General features: G+C 45.9%; 1 protein-coding gene across 2 annotated transcripts in view; it reads right to left on the bottom strand.

The window, feature by feature from the left end:
• TMEM178B (transmembrane protein 178B) overlaps nucleotides 1–26,064 on the bottom strand; it is a gene marked incomplete at both ends in the record, with an annotated part of 395,010 nt that overhangs the window by 29,008 nt on the left and 339,938 nt on the right. For both annotated transcript variants that reach the window (XM_080701368.1, XM_080701369.1), the window contains one exon: nucleotides 8,879–9,016. In XM_080701368.1, coding sequence (XP_080557494.1) covers nucleotides 8,879–9,016 — 138 coding nt within the window. The remainder of the gene's footprint in view (nucleotides 1–8,878; nucleotides 9,017–26,064) is intronic.

Raw genomic sequence — 26,064 nt, 5'->3', positions numbered from 1 at the left:
TGACCAGGAGGGTAAGAAAGGTCACGCCGAGCACAGGTGGAAGGAGAGAGACTTTAATGATTTCCCTTTCCTGTTATCACTCATGCCCTTGGTTCTGGCCACTGTGTCCTCCATATGCCCTCTTCATTCTTTGAGAAAGGAGCAGGGGAAGATGGACTATGGTGAGGGGTACAAAGGGAATGGAAGGGGTACAATTGCAGAAATGCTGGCCCCCACTGAGAGGCACAGAACGAGCCAGGCTAACCAGAGAAGATGCAGCACGGTGAGACATAGTGGATCTTCAGCTGGGCGTGCTGAAAGCAGACGCTGCAGAGGGCTCTGGAAGGACCCAAGCTGGAGTCACGGGCCAGGCTCTGGTGCCAGTCCTGCCAGGTACTAGCTGGGCAGCCTAGGACAACTGGACATAGCCACTCCTCTCCAAAGCACAAGGAGATCTGACTTGATGGTGCCCAAAGTCCCTTCCATTTCTAATATTCTATGAGTCCAGGTTAAAGACAGGAAGCTCTTCATGAATTCATTCTTGTTCATATTCTACTTCCAAAAGGAATTGGAAATATTTTAACACAGAAGTAGACCCTAGGGCTGTTGAAATAGAGATTAAAACAACAACAACAAACAGGATGAGGAATCCCACTCAAAGAGGAGATGTCTAGAACTGTAGATAAGATCAGATGCTTTCTTAAAGAATCGCTGCTCTATCAAGACAAAAACAAAACACTCTCTGTTTCTTGCAGATAACTCACTTTTAGTGTGTTCCGTTAGCAAATATTTGTCAAGCGCGCTGTTCCCGACTCTGGAGATACCTTAGTGCTTATCCCTTTGCTAAGGCAGACAAGCTTCTGAAGCTTATGGAGCTTACAGCCCAGTGCCGGGAGAGAGCAAGCACAGAATGCTAAAAGCATCGCAGACACCTAGTACCAGATCTTGGTTTCTAATACCATTCTCCAACAAAAAGAAACAGGGTTCCTTGGAGAAAGGGTTGACTTTAGAACTGGGCTAGGGAATATACAAGAGGAGCCAAAAACTAAGTGCTCAGGCAAGCAAGCAAAGAAACAAGCAAAAACAATGAAAACAAAAGCCCCCACTGATGGACATATGTCAAAGGAGTACAAGAGCAGATGGAGAGAGCTACTAGTGGCCAAAGCTGGAATAACTAGGGCAACAAAATCAAGCAGTATTAGATTATAATCAAAAGTGCAAAACAAGTGCTCATGGAAATACAGGAGTGGGTAAAATAATAAGTAAAAGAGAAGAGATGAACCTCCCATGAAGAATTACTAGCAGTTCATGTGGCCACTCCACCCTAAAGGAGCATCTCCAACCCTGTACTCCATCTTATCTCTCCACTCCTCTTGTGTGGGCTGCACACAAATCATGGTGACTTCCTTCCTGTAGTATGAAAGTGAGGGAGGGAGGTCATGTACAGTGAAGAAACATGACAAACACTATTCTCCCCAGGTGATCAGGGCCACACCCACAGTCATAAATCATGTTGAAATGATGTGATCGAAATTGTACTTCACCTCTGTGAGCTCCCTCCCCCAACCCTTAAGTATGTCTAATCATGAGCAAAACCTCATACAACTCCAAACACGGACATCCTACTATATATCTGACCAGTGTCCTTAAAACTGCAAGGTCACTGAAATCAGGAAAGTCTGAGAAACTTCCACAGCCAAGAAGAGCCTAAGGAAATGGGAGAACTGAATAAGTGTGGTGACTTGGAGGAGATCCCAGACAGAGAAGAACTGAAGGTAAATCTAAGAGAATATGAATGAACTATGACCTTTTGTTAATGATAATGTACCAATATTTATTAATCATAACAAATTTGTGATACTAATCATGCTAATAAAAGGAGAGACTGTATGAAAGAGCAGAGGGCAATATGTTAACTCTTTAGGCTATCTGCTCAATTGTTCTTTAAATCTAAAACTGTTCTTTAAAAAGGGACATATAGCCGGGGCCGCATGGCCCCAACCCTGGGAGGGTGGGCGGGCACGGGCGGGGCACCCTTAGGCGACACCCCACCCAGAAGGCCCTGGAGGTCTGGGCGCATGGCCCTGGACCTGGGCAGGTGGGGGACGCGGTTGGGGCACCCTTAGGTGACCCCCCATCCGGAAGGCCCCGGAGGTCTGAGCCTCATGGCCCCAACCCCGGGAGGGTGGGCAGGTGCGGGCAGGGCACCCTTAGGTGACCCCCCCACTCGGAAGGCCCCGGAGGTCTGGGCTGCATGGCCCCGACCCCAGGCGGGTGGGCAGGCATGGGCGGGGCACCCTTAGGTGACCCCCCACACCCAGAAGGTCTCAGAGATCCAGGCTGCATGGACCCGACCCCGGGGGGGTGGGTGGGTACGGACAGGGCACCCTTAGGAGACCCCCCTCCCACCCAGGAAGAAAAAAAATTTTTTCGTTGCTACTGAGTGCCTGATCCCTCATCCTCCCCAAACCATATATACTCTCTTCTCTTATTTTTTAAAAAAAAGGAAAACGAAAAAAATAAAAATATTCGAGAGGGGTTAAGATGGCCACGGCGGCAGCTAGAATATTGGAGATACAGACAAAACATATCCATCTGAACTGGAACTTTTGGAAAAAATCCCTGTGAAGGAGGACTGCTGCTTCTCTACATCATTAAGAATCCTGGACATCACCTGTAAGGAAAGAGTCTAACGGAGACTTAGGAGGAAGGCGGTGGTGGCAGCAGTGGCCAAGATGGCGATGGAGACTTGTCTTTGGGAGAGGCAGACATCTGATCCAACCCACCCTGATCCTCTGAAGAAATTACCCCAAAGGTCGAATGCTACTGTCACACATGCTTAGGAAAACTGGACATTATGCGGTATGGGAAAAGAGCTTGGGAAGGTTTGAAATGGTGGAGGCAGTCGCATTGGCAACGGCAAGTACTCAGGGGAGGCAGAGATCTGATGTAATACACCTGGAACTTTTGAAGAAATTACCTCAGAGGCAGAATACTACCACCACGCACCCTTGGGAATGTGGGACAACCTGCTGGGTGAAGAGGGTGCTCGGATTGGAGCCTGCTGAGGGGTGAGGCTGGTGCAAGGGCCAGTGAGGCCAGGAACGGAGCCTGCTGTGAGGCAATGCCACTACTGAGGCCTCCGAGGCTGGGATTGGAGCCTGCTGAGGGGTTAGGCCGGTGCCAGGGCCAGCGAGGCGGGGATCGGAGCCTGCCGTGAGGCAAGGCTGCTACTGAGGCCTCTGAGGCAGGGATTGGTACCAGCCGAGGGGTTAGGCCGGTGCCGGGGCCAGTGAGGCTGGGATCTGAGCCTGCCTTGAGGTATGGCTGGTGCTGGGGCCTCCGAGGCTGGGATCAGACTCTGCCAAGGGGTAAGGCCAGTGCCGGGGCCAGCGAGGCCGGGATCGGAAACTGCTGTGAGGCAAGAACGGAGCTGGGACTTGCGAGACCAGGATAGGAGCCTGCCGAGGGGTTAGGCTGGTGCCAAGGTCAGGGAGGCCGGGATTGGAGCCTGTCATGAGGCTAGGCCGGTGCTGGGGCCTCTAAGGCTGGGAGAGGAGTCAGCTGAGGGGTTAGTTCAGTGCGGGGACCAGCGAGGCCAGGATCGGGGCCTCCTTTGAGGCAAAGCCAGTGCTGGAGCCAGTGAGGTCGGGATCAGAATCCTCCGGGTGGCCAGGCCACTACTAGGGCCATCAAGAGTGGTATCAGAACTTGCAATGTGGCATGCACAGAGAAATAGCACAGAAAATAAAATCCAGATGCTTCCCCTAATTAGCAAGAACTAGGAGGAAAGGGGTAACGGGAGGAGGTCGACTAGTAGAAAAGGCCCTATTGAGAAGCAATTAAGGTGACCAATCAGAGGGAGGGGATGGGGGAGGATGGAATCTCTTTAAAACTCATGAGGTGCATAAACAATTATATCAAAGATAATCACCAATTAAGCATGGGATCGAGGGAAGGGGAAGGAATGGGATGGGGATTGGATGAGGGATTATCGGATGATATATGCTTGTATATCCTCTCAAGTCTTGTATTCCAAAGTGATGTATGATTACAAAAAATAATAATAAATAATTGCCACAAAAGGGACATATATACGCATATATATACATGTATGTATGTATGTGTTGTATGTATTATGTATGTATGTATGTATGTATGTATGTATATTAGGGTCTGGAGGTAAGAGATTCTTTGCTACCATTGAATAATCAAGCTTTCATGAGTTCTATACTGCAAGAAAATAAATTCTGACATCAGTGCCATGATCTTAGCCGAGGACCTCAAGTTTCAGATGAGGCCCCAGCTCTAACTTTGATTGCAGTTTTGTGAGATCCTCAACAGAGAACCCAGTTAAGCTGTGCCTGGAATTCTGACCCATGGAACTTGTGAGACAATACATGTTTGTTGTTTTAAGCTGCTAAAATAAACCCAAACAAAAATCTAATGACAAACATTTCAGAAGGAAGTGAATGTGCAACAGAAAATTAAATCACTTAAAATGTAGAGTGTGTCTGGGTGTCTTCATTAAACTGGGTGGTCAAGGGACCTCTCTCTGAGGGGAAACCTCTGAGTTGAAATCTGAATCTGAGGACAAGGACATCTATGAGGTATTTCAGAGAAAGCTCTATGGACAAGGGGATCATCCAGCCACAGGGCACTGAAGTAGAACGTGTGTGTTCCAGGATAGAAAGGCAGCCAGTGTGGCTGGAGTGACATGAGAGTAGAGGGAGAACCAGGAAGGGAGCAGAGAGGGGCCATGTCAGCCAATCACAGAAGGAAGTGGGGTGGGGTCTGGGTGAAGCTCAACAAGTGCTACGTGCATGTGTCTCCCTATCGCTCTGAACTTCATTACGATGTGTGATTCTAATGTGCCAATAAAAGCATATTAAAGAAAAAAGAAGAGTAAGGAATTTGGATTTCATTTCAAGTTCAACTGGAAGCCACTGGACCACTGACAGCAGGTGAGAGGCATATTTGATTGATATTATGCTAACTCCTCCATGTCAGGGTAGTCAGTGAGGAGTCAGGGCAGCCAGATAGGAGGCACTGGCTGAGACAAAAGATGGTAGGGCCTTAAGCCACTGGGGGTAGAGAGGATGGAAAACTTCTAGGGAGTGTGGGAGGATCGCGGAAGGGGTTCTGATAGGGTGGGGCATGGGTCTGATGTTCAGACTCATCCTGTAGACTTTTGTCCATGAGGTGTACCCCGCGAAGGAGTCACAAGCGACTGTACTAGCCACGTGCTCCCTCACCATGCCGTCTTTACCTGTGGCATCCTGTCCCTGAGCTTTTTGATGATTCATCAGGACAGTTGCTGCCATCCAAATGGTGTTTTGCCAGTCCAAGCTAAATCCTCCCTGGAGTCTCTGCCAAAAGGGAAACTAGATCCCCCAGCCTCCTGGCCTGACAGAGTTGCCCTGTCCAATTAAATCACCTCCTCTGGGTTGAGCTTTAATTCAACAATTTGTCACTAGTTATGTCACTAGTCATTTCAGGATGGGAGGTGCCCTTTCTTTAGCCCATAGTAAAATCTTAAACAGAGAAGTGCTTCATGCAAGCCATTTTTCTTCTCATGGGAACACAGATGAAGTTGTGAGTAGAACTCTGCTGTGTTTATTTTGGCCCTGGCAGCTTCACCCAAAGTCACTGCAATTCCATCTGCACTCCTTGACTCCAAATGTGCTATTTTTTTTTCATTCCTGCCACCTCCTCTTTTTCACCTGTTCCCCACATCATGCCCGGCCAGCCCCAGGTGTGCTGTTGTTGGTCCCCATCTGCTTGCCTCATTTGCAGCCCAGTATAACCTTTTGGGCACCTGTCTGTGCTCAGTTATAGATACCTAACACTCCAACCTGGGTGAAAGGTAAGGCCATGGGGTCCTTTGGTCCCACTTCATGGGACATAGTCTGCAGTTTGAATAACTGATGGTTTTGCTGTGTCTGAGAGGTAGCTGTCATAGTTGACTCTCCAAGTTCTCCAATAGGTCTACCATAGGAGACTGGCCCATAGAGGGCAGGAATGGGCCAGTTTCTCAGAAGGGCTGGTACTGAAATTTCTCTGACACACAAGTCTTGTTGGTCCGGGCTTCTGGCTTGGTGCCCAGCCTTCAGGTTTAGCCCGCAGCTGAGCAGGGTTAGCTGAGCAGGGTTAGCCCTCTCTCCCTGAGTCTGTCCCCTCCATAGTTCCTAACTAAACCAATCTCATAAGTAGCAGATGGCAGCTGCCCTGGGCTTCTGGACACCCAGGGCTATGTCTAGCCCAGTTGGAAAGGCTAATTTGATAAAGAAGGGAGTGCCTTCCCATGCCAATGGAGGTCCATCTTCCCCAGAAGACCACATGCAAGGGAACTAGCTGCTAGTGCTTTGTTCTTCAGCTCCTTTTGTTGGTGGCTGGCCTGATGGAATCCACAGGGGGGTGTGGATTCAACTTTTCCTCCCCCATTTCTTTTAGGAGGACACTGCTTTACCTAGGGACACAGATGACAGAGCTGCAGGGTGGAAAAGAGGGGAGAATGATCTGTGAATCCCTCTTATGGAATGGATTTGCTCCAGCCTGGACAGGGCTCTAGTTAGCAAGAAATAGCCGTTGAGACAGCAGCTTCCCCAAAGCTCATTGTCACACTAACACTTTATGAGAAAGTATGACTTTTCCACTAAAACAAATATAGTGCATGCCTAAGAAAAGCAGATTTATCTCCTTCCCTTGAAATCAGGCCCTAGGTGGTTTTCCCAGCAACATCCCTATCTCTGCTGCATAAGGCTGCGAAAAATAGTTATAAAAGCACAGGGTATAAGAAAAACTGAGAGGCCTGGGTCACCCAGTTCATCCTAGTCCCGTACCATGCAGAAGCTGGAAAGAACTCTAAAGTTCATTGGTTAGTCTAGGTGGAGGCCCATCATCCATATTTTGCAAAAGTTCTCTCAGCAGCTGTATGTGCAGTGGATGAGGACCACTCTCCGAGCAAGATGAAGGCATGACTCTCACTCTGCCTGAATGCAGGGAAGGGCCTCAGGTTCAGAATAAAGTTCAGTTCTGGCCTCTTTATTCTCTGAGCTGCAATGTGTAGCCTGACTAGGAAAGAGAAGCCAGCCAATTTCACTCCGGCCCTTGGTGTGCAAGCAAGGCCCACAAGGAAGTTCTCAAAGAGTTGAAAGGCCCCAGGCTTAGCACCTGGCCAAGATCTGTGCCTTGTGCCTACCCAAAGAGAAGAGACAGTAGAGAACGTGCCCAGGAGCTGCAAACTCAGGAAAGAGGTGGAGATGAGAGAGAGAGAGCCGGCCCCCAGGGCCCTGATTCCTGCTATGCCCCAGGCCTGTTTGTTCAGCTTTTCTTGGATTCCTGGGAGACTTCTCCAGAGCCTCAGGAAAGCCCTGTTTTACTGGAGCTGTCTTTGTATATCCAAAAGAGACTTAGAGAGAGGCCTCAGTACAAACAGAACGGCTCCACTTTTATCTTCTTACCTTATGGGGGTCCACACAAAAGTTGGATTGCAAGGGAGAAACTAAAAGAATTCTACTGGTAAAAATACAGTATGGGAACCATTGACTAGTTTAAATTATTTGTTTCACAGAGAAGGCAAATGTGGCTGGTTTTGCTGGACTGTCTCTCTAGGTGGCCAGGAGAGGTGTGGAATTTCTACGAAGAACCCCTTTGTCCCCCTCTGTCCCCAGCTCTGCCATACTGCAAATGTGAAGCCCCAAGGGAGGTGGCTTTGGTCTGGGACAGCCTGATTCTGCTGGGAGAGCACTTGGGCCTGAGTGACCCAGCCTTGGAAAACTCCCTCTATGACATAGAATGTAGGGAGCAGGACAAACCTTCTGGCCCCAAGTCAATCCTGCAGTGCTCTGCTTCCCCAAACCAGAGCTCACTGGGCCCCAGAGGTCTCTCTGTGCACCTAGGGGGGGCAAGCCCCTCTTTTCCCCAGCTTGACATGAAGAGACAGCATGCTCCCACTCCTCCACCTCGTACATCTGCTCAGACACCCATACCCTGGCTGTTCAAGAGACCCGAGCTGGGCATCCCATGGGCGTCTGAAGCTTAGCTGACATCTTTTTCCTCCTGATGGACTCATTTCCCCTTATTTCTGTAAACAATTCTAATTCCCTCTATCTATGCCCATGTCCTCTCTACCAAGCTCCACACAATTTATCTATCTTCCTTGGCATGTCCAAAACTTTAGCTCTAATTAGACTCAAATCAAGAGCTCAAAAAGCACATTGCATTCTTAAGGGAAAGGAGAGACATAAATAGATGCTAGACACACTTTTACTCTCCAGAGACTGGAACCTGCCCATAGAGCCACACAGTTCTCCTGATATAAACCCCTTTTAAAGGATACTGGGTTGCTTCTCTGGCCACAGTAGTAACAGAGCAAGGTGGACAGAGGCAGAGAGGATCTAGCCCTGTCTTACCACTGCCCTATTTTAAATGGTGGTGGGGGATTAAGACCTGTAAGTCAAGGATGAACATATGCATTTGGAGAGGACACTAGCTGCCCAGGAAGCACCTCCTTCCCTCATCTACACTGAAGCACAGGGTCCAGTGTATAAACTTCCTGAGCATCTCCTGGGGGTCAGGCTTCTTCCAGGTCCCAGATCTCCATCCACTACCCACAAGTCTTTTAACCATAGAGTCTCTCTTCCATAGCAGGCAGATCTGCTCCCCCAACCCCCAAGGGTGAAGACTGTGTCTTATTTGCTTTTTCATCCCCAATAGCTGATATAGTGGAGAGTACTCGGTAGGAGGAACTCAGAGCCATCTGATGAACCAATAGAGGACTGAGCGAGGAGAACCCCAGTTTAGCCATGGCCCACGTGCCACGCCCTCTCGCACCATGACCTTAACCTTGGGAACCAGGACCTTTCCCCCTCACCACATCCCAAACCTGTGGCCTTACCTCCCATGAGGAAGAGAAGCCCTGCCACATACTGCATAAGGCCTCGGTCCCAGCAGCAGCCCAGCACGCCGATGATCCAGCCGAAGAGGATGATGGCCACCGCCATGCCCATGAAGCCAGCTGTCATTCTGCGCAGGTCTGTAGGGAAGCAGGTAGGAACTGGTCAGCATCAGACCTGGGACTAGGGTTGTAACAGACTGAGATGTCAACTGGAGCCCCACCATTAGGCTCCCAAACTGTAATGGAACCCCGCCTTTGGTCGCCAAAACTGTAATGGATTGAGATGGAGCCGTTGTGAGTTCTTAGCTAATTTTAGAAAAACATAGCCAGAACTATATTGCTGTAGGCTGAAGCAATTTTTATTATTACAAAGGCAGAAAGAAGGAACAAAATTATTCAAGCACTATGTCAGAGAGAGAGAGAGAGAGAGAGAGAGAGAGAGAGAGAGAGAGAGAGGAGTGGAGTACCTTGAAGGTAAGACACTGAGGTTTTGAATATAGAACAGTTTTTATAAAGAATCATTATCTCCCATCTTGCTTAACCAGTAGTCTTCCCAGTCCAACATAGGCGTGGGTTCACCCATTATCTCTGGTACAAGCCTTTTAATATGATTATGAGGATTTACTATCTCCCATCCTGCTTGACCAAAAGCCTTCTTCCTGCCCTGATGCAGGTGTGGGCCGGGCCCTCATCTCCAGTGAAAATCTTTGTTAAGACCAAGATGTGTTACTTGGTTAACAAAGTCAGGGGTCCCATGGTATCTGCCCTCTTTGAGGAAGGCCTATACCATCCCCCTGTGTCCTTGGGGAGTTTTAGCCTACCTGCTAAAAGTTATTTATTATGTAAACTTGTCTTTAAAATATGAAGGCCCTGGGCTGCAACTCTTGTGTACTTGGTAATCACTTTTGGTGAGAGAACTCTGCATTATAACGAGCTGCCTGAGTGCCTGTACAGCACCCAGGCCCTGACTACTTTTTACATTTTGAAATTAATACCAAAGCAATTTTCTAATACTATCACATTCCCCATTAAGGGTCACATGCACCCAGCTCCAGGGCAGAGTGGAAGGCAGACACTGCAGGGACAGGAAGGCAGTCCCACCTTTACAGATAAGACCCTGTAACTGAATGTCCTTTGCAGAGAAAAGAGTCCCTGATGGTGACTCTGTGTTCCTGCACACACACATGATAGGACCTATGGTTCCTGAGCCAAGGGAGAGCTTGTCACAATGCAGCTGTCATTTCTTTACACCTCACTTGCGCCAGGCAAGAGCTGTGGTCCCCAAGCATCCATCTCTACCTTTAGAGACAGACACTGACTTTATCTATATTTGCAAACTGAAAACACTTGCTAAAATGTACACGGCTAGTAAGTGATGGAACAGAGGCTCAAACCCAGACCAGTGTGGCTAATCCCACATCTGTCAGCCTTGCAGAGAGCTGAGAATGGAGATGGGCAACTGAAGCTGAGCAGGACCTTGGCCTTTGGCTGCATCTGCCGACCCTCCCATCCTCCCCGGAGGGTCTTCTAGCCTCTGTGAGGGGTCTCTTGTGAGGAGAAGCTGCTTCTGGGGGGTTTGGGTGATCTATTCCTTCTCCTCCAAGCTGGCTCCAAGTCTTATTCTTGCTTCAGAGTGGGAGCCACACATCCTGCCTTGAGTCCCAGCAGCCCCTGGGAGCAGCCTCCTTTCATGCATCTGCCTCCATTCCTCCCCATGTGGGTCAGCCTGTGTTCAGCATCAGGACCTCCTCTGCTCCATCACACAAAGTCCACAGTGGCTCAGAAAGAAGAGGAGTGCCTGGAAAGGCAGTATTTTGGGTGGTCTCCTGGTATAATTTTCCTCTTCCCACTTGCCTTCCCCAGAACCAGCCTTCTTACTTCCTGCTGGAGAGCACCTACCCTGGTGATACCCACCTCTCCTCTGCCCTGCTGCAGCACCCACTGACAGACAGCTCCCTTTCACCTGCCCACCTGTGCACCAGCCCCATATGGCCAATAGGGCTCCTCACAGGAGCACTGCCCTTTGTCTGGCCTCTGTCCCAGGGTCTGTGCCTGGAAGCATTGTGGAGCCCATAGACAATCCCCTCTCTGTAAAGTGTGCAAAGAAGGGTAAAGTGTGAAGGTGGAGGGGAAGAGGTCTATATGCAAATGACATTGCTGCCCTATGCAAGCAGACTGGGTACTGCATGGATAATCTGTTCTCATCCCAGAGAAACAAGTGCCCCAAGGGTTTCTGCGGGGGGAATGCTCTGGGGTCTACATACCTCAATGAGGGGCTATCTTTCCATTTCTCTCTCTCTTTCCTTCTCTCTCTCTCTCTCTCTCTCTCCCTCCCTCCCTCCTCCACCTGGCAGGTGCCACATAATTTGGCCCAGGGATCTGGACTCCTTGTCCTAACATGGACAACCAGACACCGTCACTCCCAGCCCAGGAGGAAGCTGGCAGGAGTGAAAGAGGCACAGAGGGGAACAGCAGCTGGTTATTCCCCTGGTGGGGGCCTGCAGAGGAAGCCCAAGGGACAAGTCGCAGAGGTCTCCTTCACCTCACCTGGCTGACCTCACAGGCTTGCCCCAGCCAGGTAAAAGTAACATTCATTGCAGTCACTTCTGTGAACCTCCAGGGATGCCTAATCATCCTGCAGCACTGTACTGATTGCTCACATTGCCGGATGAGTCAGAAGAAGCTTTGTTGAAAGCCTTGTTGGATTCTGATCCTAACACGTGAGCCAAGCTTCCTGCGCAGTCAGCCAGCCACGGCCAGCTCAAAACAAGGGGAAGAAGGGAAGGACACCTGCCTGGGTTCTTGCCCAGACACTGTGACTGCTCTTCCCCTTCCCTCCCACATGCGCTCGCTGGCACCAGCCTCCTTTTCCACCACCGGGGGCTCAAATGAGACCCTGGGCTGCCTCCCAATGGGGCAAGATGCCCAGGTCCATCTGGGTTGATCCTGGAAATGGGATACTCTGAGATCAATGCTTCTTTACCTTCTACCAGGGCAAGGAGGGGAAGTGAGGAGGGGGAGAGAGGCCAGCTGATTTTCCAGGTAAAGGAGGTTTCCCTTTGGGAGGTTTATACCCCCTTAAAGAGGGGTATCTATTGCCAGCATGTTCCTCTTCTGCATCCTTCCCTTCTTTGTGTGTGCTACTGGGGATGGAACACAGGGGCATTCTACCTCAAAGCTATAGCCCCAGTCCTACTTTTTATTCTTTATTTTGAAATAGGATCTCACTAAGTTGCGGAGAGCCTCACTAAGTAGCTGAGGCTGTCCGCGAACCCAGATCTTCCTGTCTCACCTCCCAAATGCTGGAACTACAAGCGTGCACCATGACGCCTGCCTTAGCATCCTTCCCTTTTTAATGCAGGGTGGTTTCTGGGGGCTGGGGATGGGATCCTGTCTCCTTTGGAAGCACTAGAGACAAACAACTCCACTGAGCCCTCTCTGCTGCAGGCTGCACTTGCTTGGCCTTGCTCACAGAAAGCCCTGCCCAGGCCCCCAGATCTAGAGACTCCCCCCTCTGCCCAGCAAGGGCACTGCCTGTGAGACTAAGTGGACTGGACAATAGGTCAACTCAGGTGAGTCCACATTGTCCAGAGATGGATGGAAAAGTGGGCTGGGCAGAAAAACAAAGAAAAATGCAAATCAGAAAAAGAGGAAAGTGCCAGGCCTGGTGGTGCAGGCTTGTAATCCCAGCATTTGGGAGGTTGAGACAGGAGGATTGTGGTTCGCGGACAGCCTCAGCTACCTAGTAAGGCCCACTGCAACTCAATGAGACCCTGTTTCAAAATAAAGAATAAATAAAAAGGCCAGGTGTGTAGCTTGGCGGTTGAATGTCCCTGAGTTCCAGCCCCAGTACTGCAAAAAAATAGAAAAAAGAGAGAGAGAGAGAGAGAGAGAGAGAGAGAGAGAGAGAGAGAGAGAATTTTCCTTAGAAGAAAATGGGTGAATAAAAAGCAGAAAGGCAGGGGAATGGAGAGAATACATCCTCTTCCAAAAACCCGAGGCACACACAAGTCTTCTGGGTTCTGGGTCAGGAAGGGGCTGCTGCTCTGTTATGTAGATTAGACAAAGTGCCCTGTTTCCCACAGGTATGTGTCTCCAGAAGTCCAGGGTTGTGCTAAGTCATTGATCTGGAAACAAGGATGTAAACCAGAGGTCCTGCCAGTGTATATTCACTGACCCAGGAAGATTTTCACATCACCCTGTGTGTCTGTGTCTGATCTTGCCTGATCTGTGTATGAACAGCTGGTTATTTTGTCCTCAAAATTTGTTGCAAGCTGCAACAATAACTCATGAGGTAGGTAGCATACACATGTGCCTATTTTAGACAGGAAAGCAAGATGCAAAAGTGTTAAATAATTCATCAGAAGTCTTGAAACCAATGACCTACAAGAAGAGTTAATGATCATTATTAGGTGAGAAAATAAAATAAATAATGGAACTTAAAGACCTACTGGGTTATAATGGCAGATTGAACCAATGGATCTAGCATTTCCAAAACCAAGCCAGAAGTATAGTTGAGAGGTTTTTTTTTTTTTTTTTAAAGAAAGAAAGAAACCCATGGGGATGGGGAAAGTAGAAAAGGAGATGACGACTACTACAAGAAGACTGGAAGCCGGGGCACTGATGGACAGTGTAACCGACTTAGTAGGAGAGCCCAATTCAAAGCGAGAATCAAGGAAGCTGAAACCAACCTGCAGGATCCCCCAAAGGCTCATGAACCAGTACACACAGGTCCCTTTTGATCAGGTAGCTAAGCTGAGCAGAGGGAGATCAAACAAAAGGTTAGTTAGTGGAAGTTATGTGAGGGAAAACTAGATTCCTAGATTCCCCGCCTACTCTGTACCTCTGAGGTACACCTCTTTTTCTCCACCCCTAGACCTTAGATACCTCTCTTTTCCCCACCCCTATAAAACAGAGTGCCTAGGAATGGGGGTCAATGAGCTCAGGTGAGGGTTGGCTGGCACAGTTAAGGGTCACGGGCTTCTACTGACGTCCACTACCATACTCTGAGTGGGTATGTACACATTGGACATTGACTCAACCACTGACACCTCCAACCCTGGCTGCCAGGGATTCACCCACCAGCCTGGGGACTGGAAAGTGATGTTCCTGCCCTATGACTGGTCCCTTAGACCACTCTACAATGAAGCCCCACACTGACTCAGGGCTCCCAGATAGCTCCCTTTTAAGCATAAGCAGTCACTTATCTCCAGGTATTTGAGAACAGCCTATGAGCTGGAGTAGAGGCACCACAAGGAGAAACACACTGTGCAGGGAGAAGAAAAACATGATTCAGATTTATTATTAACATCCCCAGAGAGACAACAGTGGAAAGATATCACCCCCACGAAATAAAAACAGGATGCTATTAACAACGACAAGCTGGAGAGCAGAAACAATACCTTAGAATAAAACAGTGGAATCAAACTCTATGAAACTTATAAATTCAATTCTAATTTATGTTTTAATGATGCTATCACACTCCAAAAAAAAAAAAGACTTCAGGAGGCTTACAAGATGCGCAAAGTAGAACAGCATAAAAATGATGAAATCAAGGAAAGAAAAAGCAAGACTAGGGAGAGGAAGCCAGGTATCACCTTCACACACAGAACGTGGTCCATGAGGCCCCTAGGAGACAATTATATCTCCATATTTAAACTTAAAGGCATTATGGTGTATTACTTTCATCATTTTAAAGTCATGGATGCGTTTGAGTGCATCTCAACCACTACTCTGCATGTGTATGGCCATGAGCAGGGGGCACCATTGCGGCCCACCTGCTGGATATGTGTGCCCATCTTTCCTCCTTAAGAGTAAGAAACTGCCATTTAATTCTCCATGATTTCTCACGGTGTCCACAGCAGTACATAGTTTCTGTTTTCCCCAGCTCCATCTCTGCCTGCCTTTCTTAGAAAAAGAAATAAAAAAGGAAGGAATGGAAGAAGGGAAGGAGGGGAAGGAAAATGTTAAGTCACTTAACTCTGAGACCTTGGAGAAAATCGTAGGCAGGGTTGGCCTAAGAGGAGTCTCATTGGAGAGCGACTTGAGTGATGTTTGATTCTGCAGGCAAAGGCTGAGATGAAAAATCTCTTCACCAATCATGTTGAGTTGGAGTCCATTATCTGTATCCACGACCATAACATTTAACATTCTAATTTTTGAAATGAGAAAGGTGCATTCTAAACTCTTTTGAATTTAGTGCAGGGCGGCAGAAAGGAGTGGGCAGAGGGAGGTTGATAATGAGGAAGGGTGGAGGAGGCAAGGGAAGGAGAACCATTAAATAGAGGCAGAAAAAGCAGTTCTCCCTTGTGGAAAAATTTTGATTTCGAAGTTTACACTCCTATTAACATTTAAATTGAAAGGTATGGCTTGCAAGTCTACATGGGAAACCAGGATATCTGCATTTAAATAAACACCACTTAGAGAAGGAAAATATATATTGGGCTCTGAATGTCTTTCTATTTGCTCTTTAAAGACCTTGCACAGAAGAATGATGATTGGACTTTTTTTTTCTCTACAAAAGAAGAAGAAGAAGAAGAAGAAAAAAAAAACCAGAAATGGTGAGGGTGAGCATATGCTAGACCTTGGTTGGAGGGTAATAATTAGATCTAGAAAGGAGAGCACATTATTAATGGCCCCAGCTGTGGGGCCCCATGCTGCTCTCAGGTATAAATCTGCAAGGCCATGGTCCTCTGCTGGCTACCAGCACCTCTGGGTGAGCCACCTCTACTGGGAGCCCCCCTTTCTGCATGGCAGCAGAATAAAGCCCTGTCATCAGGGGTAGGAAAGGGTTGGCTGCCTTGAGAGCTGAACACATTCCCAAACTACCTGGTCCCTCCTGAATCAAGGTCACAGGCACTGGAGGCAGCGCAGGTGATGAGCTCAGAGTTCAATTATCTTTGCTTCAAGGGGCCAGTCAGTGTAGAGGGAGAGTCTGCAATGCACTTGCTCATCATGGAACTCAGGACAAGTTACTTTCCAAGGACAGAGACCACTCAGGGCATGGCCATTATCTTTGAAAGAAATAGGGTTTTGATCCTGGGGAACCACAAAGATGTCTAACAAGTGGGAATGGAAGGGCAGGTCTGGCCATGTTCAAATTCTGGCTCTTCCATCCATAGATACTGGGAACTTGGAGCAATTAGTCCCTCTCTCTGGATCTTAGTTTCTGCATCTGTGCATGGTAGTTACAAAAGTATTTACTCCCAAGGGTTATTAAGAGGATTAAAGACCTTAATAGATGTAAATAATGCTAGAGTTATAGAAGTGTAAATAGAAATAGAAGTCGCCTCAATTAAAGCGATTCTCTTTTTTGCACAGGCTATGTCCCTCACACTTGCCATTTGTGAGCATAGCAAGAACGAAGTGACATGATAGGTGTGCTCCTCATTAAGGATTTGGTCCCCAGAAGGAGCAGGCTTCTAGAAGCTGTTCTTTTGCCTTTCCGGTACCTGGAGAGGCAGAGGTGAAAGCTTTATTTATTTTTTTCATTAATATGGAAATGTATCCACCCCTGAGTGTTGTAGCTGCCAGTTCTCCAAGGACCAAAACAGCTGGAGGTGACAGCATCTAAGAGCAGAGGTGCCCGTGGCCATGGAGGCTGGTTGAACCCTGGGCTCTGGCGGTGAGCATTGCAGGGATCTAAAAGGAAGAGACATAGGGCAAAATCGCTGGGCTTCAGCGGTGAGGTTTTGCTCATGACTTTCCTCCTGAGTGATAGTTGGTTCATCATCACAATGGTAAGTTATATTTAAGAAATTTTTATGCAAAAATAACAGTTCCTAGATGTCCAATACAAAGTGCCTGATATGGGGTCCTTCAGAACAGCCCCGTGTGGCCCCTTTCCCCATACTCCAATCTTTTAAGTGTGGTCCTCTTCTTTCTAGAGGCTACCCAGTACCCTCTGCCATCACGGCTCCCCCTGTGCTCCATCTGGCAAGCTAATCATTGCTCTTGAAGACTCCCCTCAAAGTAAATATCTCTGGGAGGCTTCCGTGGTACTTTGGCACGCCCTCACACCAAGTCGCTGGGGCTCCTGCAGCACTTGGTGGATAGACAGCACTACCAAAGCTGATTACATTTATGTCTTTCCTCCTCCGGTAAGTTTGAGCTAATTCAGGGTTGTGTTTATGTCTGGTTTATTCTGTCTTCCTCGTTCCCAGCCCGTTGCCCAATACAACCAGGTGCTGAACAAATATTTACAAAGTGAGTTCACCAGCCCACCCTGCAACAACTACCAAAACCATGTGCATATGGAATAACCAGGGCGAAGAGAGTGTGCTTTCCCGATTCAACCTGCTTCAGTGACTCAAATGTCATTGTGACTCGAAGCTGATTCTTCTCTTCTCCAATCTCATTTTGTGAAAGCTGGCATTAACTACCGCTTAACAATTCAGCCTAGTTGCTTATTGCGTACAAAGGACAAATCGGCATGTGTCTTGGATTCCAAATGACACACAGCCATGAGGCTTAAGGAGCATATAGGGTAACCCACAGATTATGAATGCCACAGACTTTTCTGTACCACCCCTCCCCCAAGGAAGAGATGGTGGGGGAGGGTAGTTGCTGTTGAAACAAGAAGTGGTTTCTGGGTCAGAAGACAGGATTAAAGCTTCCTCCTCCTCCTCAATCCTACCTCCCACTACAGAGCTGCCATAAATAGAGATATTATGTGGTGCAGCCATATACAAATCACATCCATTGTCAAAACAATAGAAGGAAAATTGCAAAATTCATACTTGCCTGATGAAAGCTAGGTCAGCAGCTAAAGTGAGTGCCTTTAGAGAAGAAAAACAGAGGGAGCCCAGAAACAAGAGGCAGCATTCCAAACCAAAATAAAAAAAAAATTACAAGATTGGCTGCCTTTTCCCACTGCACACGGCTAAGCCAACAACACTCAGAGTGCAAAGTACAGAAATCTGGGGTTGGTTGACAAGAGTGTGGTCCCAGAGAGTCATCACAAAGCAATCGGAAGACTGGGACTTATAAAATACAGGCGCCTTCAAGGGGGCTGTGCAGCCCAGAAGAAGACTGCAGGTGCCTAGGAACTGGTTGATGATGGCAAAGAATCGAAAAGCCTAGGGAGAGGGAAGATAAATAGGAATGAAGAGGGATTCTTTCTGCACTATGTGTAGACATGTGTAGGCCAATCTATGGGACACGCCAATTCTCCCTCACAGTGCTCTAGAAGGTAGATGTATTTTTCTTACATTGGAAAATTGAGACATGGAGATTTCAATTGACCAAAGTCACACAGCCAGTAAAGAGACAGCTGTAGGAGAGGGTTCCACCCTAGCCACGCCCTTTCTGTCCCCCAGGGCTTTCATATTCCCAGCCACATCAAGCCCCAGAAGAGAGCTTAACGTTCAACAAAACACAATGGAATATTATTCAGCTATGAAACTATTCTGTTGAAGACAGTCAATGAGACAGGTAAAGCTCACCATAGAATATTAAATGGGAATGAATACACGAGCCTATATATTCTCCATGCCTCCCCGACTGCAAGTGTATAGATGTGTGCCCATATGTGTACTCCTGTGGAAGAGGTAATGGCGATGTGCACCACAATGCTCACAGGGACCCTTTTTGGGTTGTAATTTGGGAAGTTTTATTTGTTTGTTTTCTACAGTGAGAATGTGTTACTTTAAGAATCAGATTCTGAGCTGGGTGTGGTGGTGCACACCTGTAATCCCAGTACTTGGGAGGTTGAGACAGGAGGAATTCAGGTTTGAGGCCAGCCTCAGCAACTCTGTGAGATCCTGTTTCAAAATAAAAAATAACGCCGGGCGTGGTGGCGCACGCTTGTAATCCCCGCGCTTGGGAGGCAGAGACAGGAGGATCGCGCAGGTTCGAAGCCAGCCGCGTGCGCTGGTTTAGGAGACCCTGTTTCCAAATAAAAATGTAAAAATAGGTCTGGGAGTGTAGCCCGGAGATAGAAGGGCTTCCAGGAACCCCAGTACCACCAAAAAAAATAAATAAATAAAAATAAAAATAAAAAAAATAAAAAATAACAAGGGCTGGGGATATAGCTTGGAACTAGAACCTGGGCTCAATTCCCAGAATAAATAGATAAATTGATAAATAAATAAATAAAATTTAAAAATCAGGTTCTGAGTTCTTTGGGATATATGGGCTTTATTGCTTTTAAACAGTTCTAAACACAAATGAGGCGAACTTATCTATCAGGAACAATGATAGCAGACAATGATCTTAGGCCTCCAGCTTCTTTCGTAGAGGTGCTGGCTTTTAAAAGTCTTCCAGCCCTCCCCCTTTATCTGTGGTCTTGCTTTCCATAGTTTCAGTAACCCCCAGTCAGCCAGTCAGAAAATATTAATGGAAATGATATATCTCATCAATAATATATCAATGATATAACTTTTATTAAGATATATTATGATAATTGCTTATCTTATTATTAGTTATTAATGTTAATTTCTTCCGGTGACCAATTCTTAAACTTCATCATAGGTACATATGTATAGGGAAAATAAACAATATGCATAGGGTTTGCTATTATCTGTGGTTTTAGACACTCATAGTGGGTCTTGGGAGGTGTTCCCTGTAGATATGAAGAAATAATGACTGATGTTAAATATTTGCTAATGGTGAAAGCTAAAGACCTGCTATGCTTCTCTTGGGCCCACAGTGTGCACTGTGGGAACATTCATGGCTGGAGGTTAGAGTTGCCTTTACATGGCAGCTCCAATGCAGGCCAGTGTCGCCGGCTGCCTGCGCGATGTGGCTCTATGCTGTCCCTGCCCACACCTGCTGTTCTTTGTACACAGTGTTTTCCATGAGATGTGCATAGTTTCCTGAGTATCTGCTCCTACATTATAAGGACAAAGAGCTTTGGGACAGCCCCATATTCTCAAAAAGAACTCTTGCAATATTTGAACTGCAGGTGGGGAATGCACAGGTTGCACCTCATAGCAAGGTCTGCATGAGGTCTTACACCTCTCCTTAGGACAATGCATTCCCATAAAAGCATAACTCAAGTCACATGTGTAATTAAATTTTTTCTGTTAACACCACTGAAGCCATAAAGAGATATAACAAAAAATAGGTAAGATTAATTTTCAGAATATTTTATTTAATCCCAAATGCCCAAACTATTGTAACCAATATCAACAATTGTTCAGAGATGGTTTACAGAAAATCTTTTAGAGTCTCTGAGTTTAGAGGAAGGGGTGGAATTTGGTTCTAGCCTGAAAAAAAGGCAAGCACCAAGCTGGAGTTGCCAATGGCCGCGGAGCCAGGACCAAGCTGCACATCCAGAGTTTGGCTGGGGGAAGATCTCGGGATTTTTTCATTGGCCAAGCAAGTGCCAAATGGAGACTAATGGGCCTTGAGAAGACTTCATCCTAGAGTTTTGCCTATTATGGTGAGAGACAAGAAAGGAATAGAACCAGGTCACCAGGACAGTGCCCTGCCTACATCAGGAAATAATGGTGTCTCATGAGCCCCTGCAAATTTTCCAAAATAAATCACGAAATTTCTCTACATTGGAGGATACCAATACAAAGAGTAAGAAGACTGACACAGGAGATTCTCTCTGCTTCCTTTCCCCATCCCCAGCATGGAGGGAACAGAAGTTCTAGGGCTAACCAGGGAGCAGGTATGTACATGTATGCATACAAACATAAAATATTGCTATATTCAGTCTGCAAAATAAATGATCTTATATTATTAGATTCTGCTAAGTTCATATTAAAGCTGTGTATTCACTCTATTCCAGACACATGCTATACTAAAAACATGTCATGATTTAAGAGAAAGACATAAAGATGAAAAAAAGAAAGAAGGAAACAGAATAGATCTCTTTTCTTCCCGCAGGTTTCCAAGAATGGGTCAAGGCTAAGCTGGAGAAGAAAGATTTAAACTAGATACAAGACTGAAATGCTGGTATTATATATTATTCAAATTTTATTAGCTATAAATGAAAGCTTATTAATAATTGACAAGTTTTTCAAAAGTCTGTAGGATTCCAGGAATAGAAATGGGAGATGAGACAGAAAGGAATTTAGAGGCTGTAGTAAGAAAAATTAAAGTTGTAGGGTATAGTCTTTTTCATAAATTAGTTACAGGTGTCTTTATGTAAATTCTATCTGAATAAGAATGATAATGGTAGACAACATCAATAATAATAATAAAAGCTCTTTAAAATATTTTAGCATGTCCCACATACTTTCTATACATTATCACATTTAATCCCCCCAATCAATAAGTTTATTACTACTCCCTCTTACTGATAAGCTAATAAGGCATTTGTTCCAAGCAGGTAGCTTGAACACAGTAGAATGAGGTGGAGAGTCCTGATCTGACTGACTCCAAGGACCTTGTATTTAATCATATGCTCTGCAGTCTGCAAGAGTCATGGATCAAATGAGATCTGTGAAAGCCCTTTGTAAACTCTAAAGTGCTACCACAAATGCCAGTGATCACTTACGTTCGTTGTCAGGCTACAAGACAGAGGAACAAAATACAATGGGCCTAGTGGCTGTAATTGATATCATCCAGTGTGTATTTAGCAGATCCATGGCTTACTGTCTTTACAGACAGCATGGGAAATGTAATACTAGAAACTTTTATTTCTTCTCCCCAAATCTTTAAATTCTGTAAATTCTAGAAAATTCTGTTTTCCGATTTAAAAGTGATTGTAAAGGGGGTTAAAAGTGTGTGTGCTTACCTCATATGAGCAAAGATGTTTTCCTAAGTCACTGTACATGGGATAACTGAAAGTGGCAGTGTGTCAGGAAAAGAAACATTTTGAGTGAAAAATAAAACAACCATGGGATACTAATGGGTGCTGCTCTGGGATGCATGGGTGGTCTCTGATCCTAGCTACTAGTTATGGTACCCTAGGGAAGTCAAAAAATGTCTGCATTCATATGTCTAGTGAAATGGGAAAAGCAATACCCTTTCTACCTGGAGGCCCAGGGGTAGTCCAGATGACTGCCCCCAGTAGTTCTTATTCTCAGTACCATTTTTATGATACGCCAGCTTGTCTTTACCACAAGAGATAGAGCAAAAGTTGGAAATAAAAAGAATGTCATTAAAACACAAATACATCATGGAGCTGTTTTTGAAGAATGCAAAGGAATCATAAATCAAGCAGATGAAAACAGGGTACATACTTCCCACAGCGCTGTCGGTGACTATGCAGGAAAGAGCACAGCCTCCTCCCCTTCCTCCCTCATGGTGACATTTCCTTCTTCCTCACGTGGTTCCCTATCTGATAGTAACCATTAATGAATTATCTTCTCTGTGGTTTTCCTGACTTGTTATTGAAGGCTACGTGTGACCCTGGTTTCTTTAGCAGAGGGTTAAAACTCGTTTGGGTGGGCATGTATGTCACTATTCTTATAAACTACCTTATGAAGTGAAACTATAATGTACCACAAAGGTATAAAAAATCTAATTTAAATAAAGATCTAGCCCTCCCCTTTAATGGCCTTTGTAGAAGGAAACTAAAGTTCATATCACATCACATCTCTCATTTGAACAAAAATATTTTCTTCAGGAGGAATTCCCTCCTTGGAGACATCCAGCATTCATTTATTGATTCACTTGGTGCATGCTCATCAAGCCACTGCTGCATGTAAGAGATGCTACAGCGGACAAAACCGAGTCCTTAGCTTCATGACCTGTACTCTCCAGGGAGAGAGAGACAAACCACATGAATGTGTTCATATGCGTATATTTACATATATCAGGTGGGGATAAATGCTATGGAGAGAAATAAAATAGCAAGGAGGGTGAGGTGTGATGGGGTAAGTGTGGGAGAGTGGTTATTTAATGTAAAGAGGTCAGGAAAGCTCTCTACATAACATGAGATTTAAGCAGATACGTGGGAAGGGAGGGAATGAGTATGTGGAAATCCAGGGAAAAAGCATTCCAGGCAGAGGGAACAGCAAATACAAAGGCAATGGAATCAGAAACCTGCTTGTCATATTGAGGAAGAGTAGGAAGACTACATGTTCTGTATACTCCTGTATAATGCTTTGCAGGAATAATTATTATATATAATGACCTAGAGTCACACAATCAATCTTAGTGGTCTGTTACAAAACAAAAAAGTACTTGCTATAACCAACTATGTTCTTTGTCCATTGTGATTTCCCATTGTGCTGGCTAGCGGAAGAGCAGGGAGACTTTTGCTCAATTAAATTGCTTTTGATGAAGTCATCTGGGCAGTCATTCACCAGGGACTTCTCATGTCAGACATAGAGTGTAGATTCCATGCAGAAGGCCAGAGTGAGCCACAGAGAATTTTAGTCAGGGGAGGAACTCGTAGGATTCTGTTTTCTCTGGGAAGACCATCGTGGCTGCAGAGTCAAGGACCAACAGGGAAGGAGGAATCTAGAGACACCACAGTCCTTCAGGGTGAAAAAAATTTAAAAGACCTGCACTATAGCAGAAGATAGAAATGAGAAGATAAAAGAAAAGAAAAATTACTTTAAAAACAACATTGTAAGAGCTTTTCAAAAGGGAATCTGGAACAGGTCAAGGGAGAAGGAGTTCGGATTCCAGCTGCTGCCAGGGAATGTAGACCTTGGACAACTCTGGCAACAGGCAGCTGGAGGAGATAATTACATTGTGCCAGAGACTCAAGATGTAAATCAAGAGGTTATTGGGATTTTGCTCTGTGGAGATATATCTATATCTATCTATCTATAGATCTAGATCGATAGATCGATAGATAGATTAGATGGGATTTATCTATATCCCATGTGGCAAGTCTGAAGGCCTCAAATAAAGTCCTTTAGACTTTTGAAGTTCTTGAGTTTGGATTGTTCAACAGAAATCAAGTAAACTGTCAGGAAATTGGTGAGGATATGTGAGAAATAAGAGAGTAGGATAAGCCACTGATGACCATCAGTTTTGGAGTTGAGTGGTGGGAAAATAGTGACATCCTTGACCAAGATACAGAAAAAAAGAGAAAAGAGAATGGTGCTGTTTATTTTTATGTTCTATTTTTTAAAGGGGAATGGCAAGAAGGATAAAAGGACAAATCTTATAAAAGACAAAGAAGATGCCAAATTCAGTTAATTAAGTGCTTAATGCATGCACATCAAATTGGAGATTCTCATTGTGGGACTAGCTGTATGGGTTTAATGCATGAGAAAGAGATCAGTACTTGGGATACTGATTTGAGAATTATGTGGTTAAAGCAGAGGTACTGAATGTCTGCTCTTCTAGAGATGTTATATAAAGCAAGAAAATGGTTAATAACGGAATTTAAATGCAAACGTTTAAGGAATAAGAAGAGGAAAAAGGATGGCCAAGGAGGAGAGATTGACATACTCCCATGGGGACATCATGGGAGCTACTGAAGAAAAGGTTTCACTAATGGCTAATGCTCCCGAGACAAAATAAGACATACATTATAAAACCTTCAACAAGGATTGGTGGAGTGCCAATTGTGTGCCAGGTATCACAGTGGTCTTGGGGAACATAGTTCCTACCCTGGCATGGTTTCTTGCCACATGGAGCTCACTATAGTTATAGCTAGGAAAGGCCGCACATGACCTTGGTAAGGGCTTTTGTAGTGGAAGTCAATTTCACTGGGTTACTAGGAATGAATGGGAGGTAAGGAAGGAAATGTCATTCCTAAAAACAAAGTTTTCAAGTAGGAGAGGGTCCCAGTAATGTTTAGGGGAAACAGAGGAAGGGAGGCGTTTTATTTAAAGTATGTAAGGATCCTGCTGTGCACACCTATAATCCCAGTACTTGGGAGACTGAAACAGGAGAAGCACAGGTTTGAGGCCAACATGCAATAACTTACTGAGACTCAGTTTCAAAATAAAAAATAAAATAGTGTAAATAGTGTTGGGTGTATCTCAGAGGTAGTACCACACACACCCACAAAAGTATGCAAGGCTTGAGCACATCTTTATGCAGAAGAGAAAGAATTAGCAGGGATGGTGAACCTGAGGATACCAGAGACATAGCCTTTCATTTGTTATGAAATCTCATCTAGATCAAAGAGCAGAGCCACACTCACACTCAGGGAATCCCTTCCTGGCTCCACTTGAAAACATGGACAGCAGAGCTTGGTGCTGAAAGACACTGAGTCTGGAATGAGGCTATGAGTTTCAGTCCTAGATCTGCCTTTCCTACCACATGACCTTAATATCTCTTTGGCTCACTGTCTTCATCTGTGAGCAAGGATCATAATAGCCCCTATGGCATGAGATTTTTAGGAGGTTTATATTTGCATATCACTTAGAGGCTGGTACAAAGTAAGTGCTCAGAGAGTAAGATAGAGTGTACAAGTACACCCACGTGTGTGTGTGTGTGTGTGTGCTCAGTGGAACTTGAGGAACGAGAGGAACAAAAGCTTGAGAGATGGGAAGGGAGTGGGGAGGAGGTGGATGTTACAGATGAGAGACACCGTTCCTCTTTCCAAGTAACTCAGGCTCAGCTCTGATCCCCATCCTCACTGCCACCTCTCTGGAGTGGTCCCACCCAGTATCACCCAGCCTGGAGGAGGTACCAATCACGGAGCATAATCGCAGGCGGCCTCTCTCACTTACTCACCGACTCTTTCATTTGTTCATTTGCTGAGGTTCATCCCACAGCCAGGTGTTATCCTAGGCTCTGAAGATACAAAGATAGCAAAGACATCATCCCTTTCCGTGAGAAGGGTGCTGCTTGTAAAACCTCGGGGTCCTTTTGTCCCACTCTCTCCTACTGTTCCAGCACGTCTTCTGCAAATGCCACGGCTACATGTTTCTCCTTTGTGTCTCTCATAGCATCTGGCAGAGAACAGAGGCTCTAATTCTCTGCAGAATAAAGGAATGTGCCCATTCCATTCGGTAGGAAGGGGGACCAGCAGGAGCCCACAATACCGCTCCCAGATGATCAGCTAGCAAGGGAGAAAGGGGCTGACATTTATTTGGCACTTAATGTGTGCCAGGCGCTGTTGACAGTGCTTAGAACACAGCTCACTTAGAGCTAGGCGAGGAGAAAGCCTTTCCTTCCTTGTTTTGTTGCAAAGTGACGCCTAATGGCTTCACTTTTATGTTTTCAAATGTTTTCCATTTTCTGTGGCTCTCTCTCTATGCTTGAAGTGTCTCACATGACGGGGAACATTTTCCCTGCTTCGCGTGTAGCCAGTCACTTTTGAATTTTGCTGCTGTTTTGCTGTTGGGTCTTTTGTTAAGTAAATGCTTATTATGTGC

The sequence above is a fragment of the Muscardinus avellanarius genome, assembly GCF_963383645.1.
Source record: "Muscardinus avellanarius genome assembly, chromosome: 9".
NCBI lineage: Eukaryota > Metazoa > Chordata > Mammalia > Rodentia > Gliridae > Muscardinus > Muscardinus avellanarius.
Note: the sequence above shows the minus strand (reverse complement) of the source record. Positions and strands in the feature narration are given on the sequence as shown.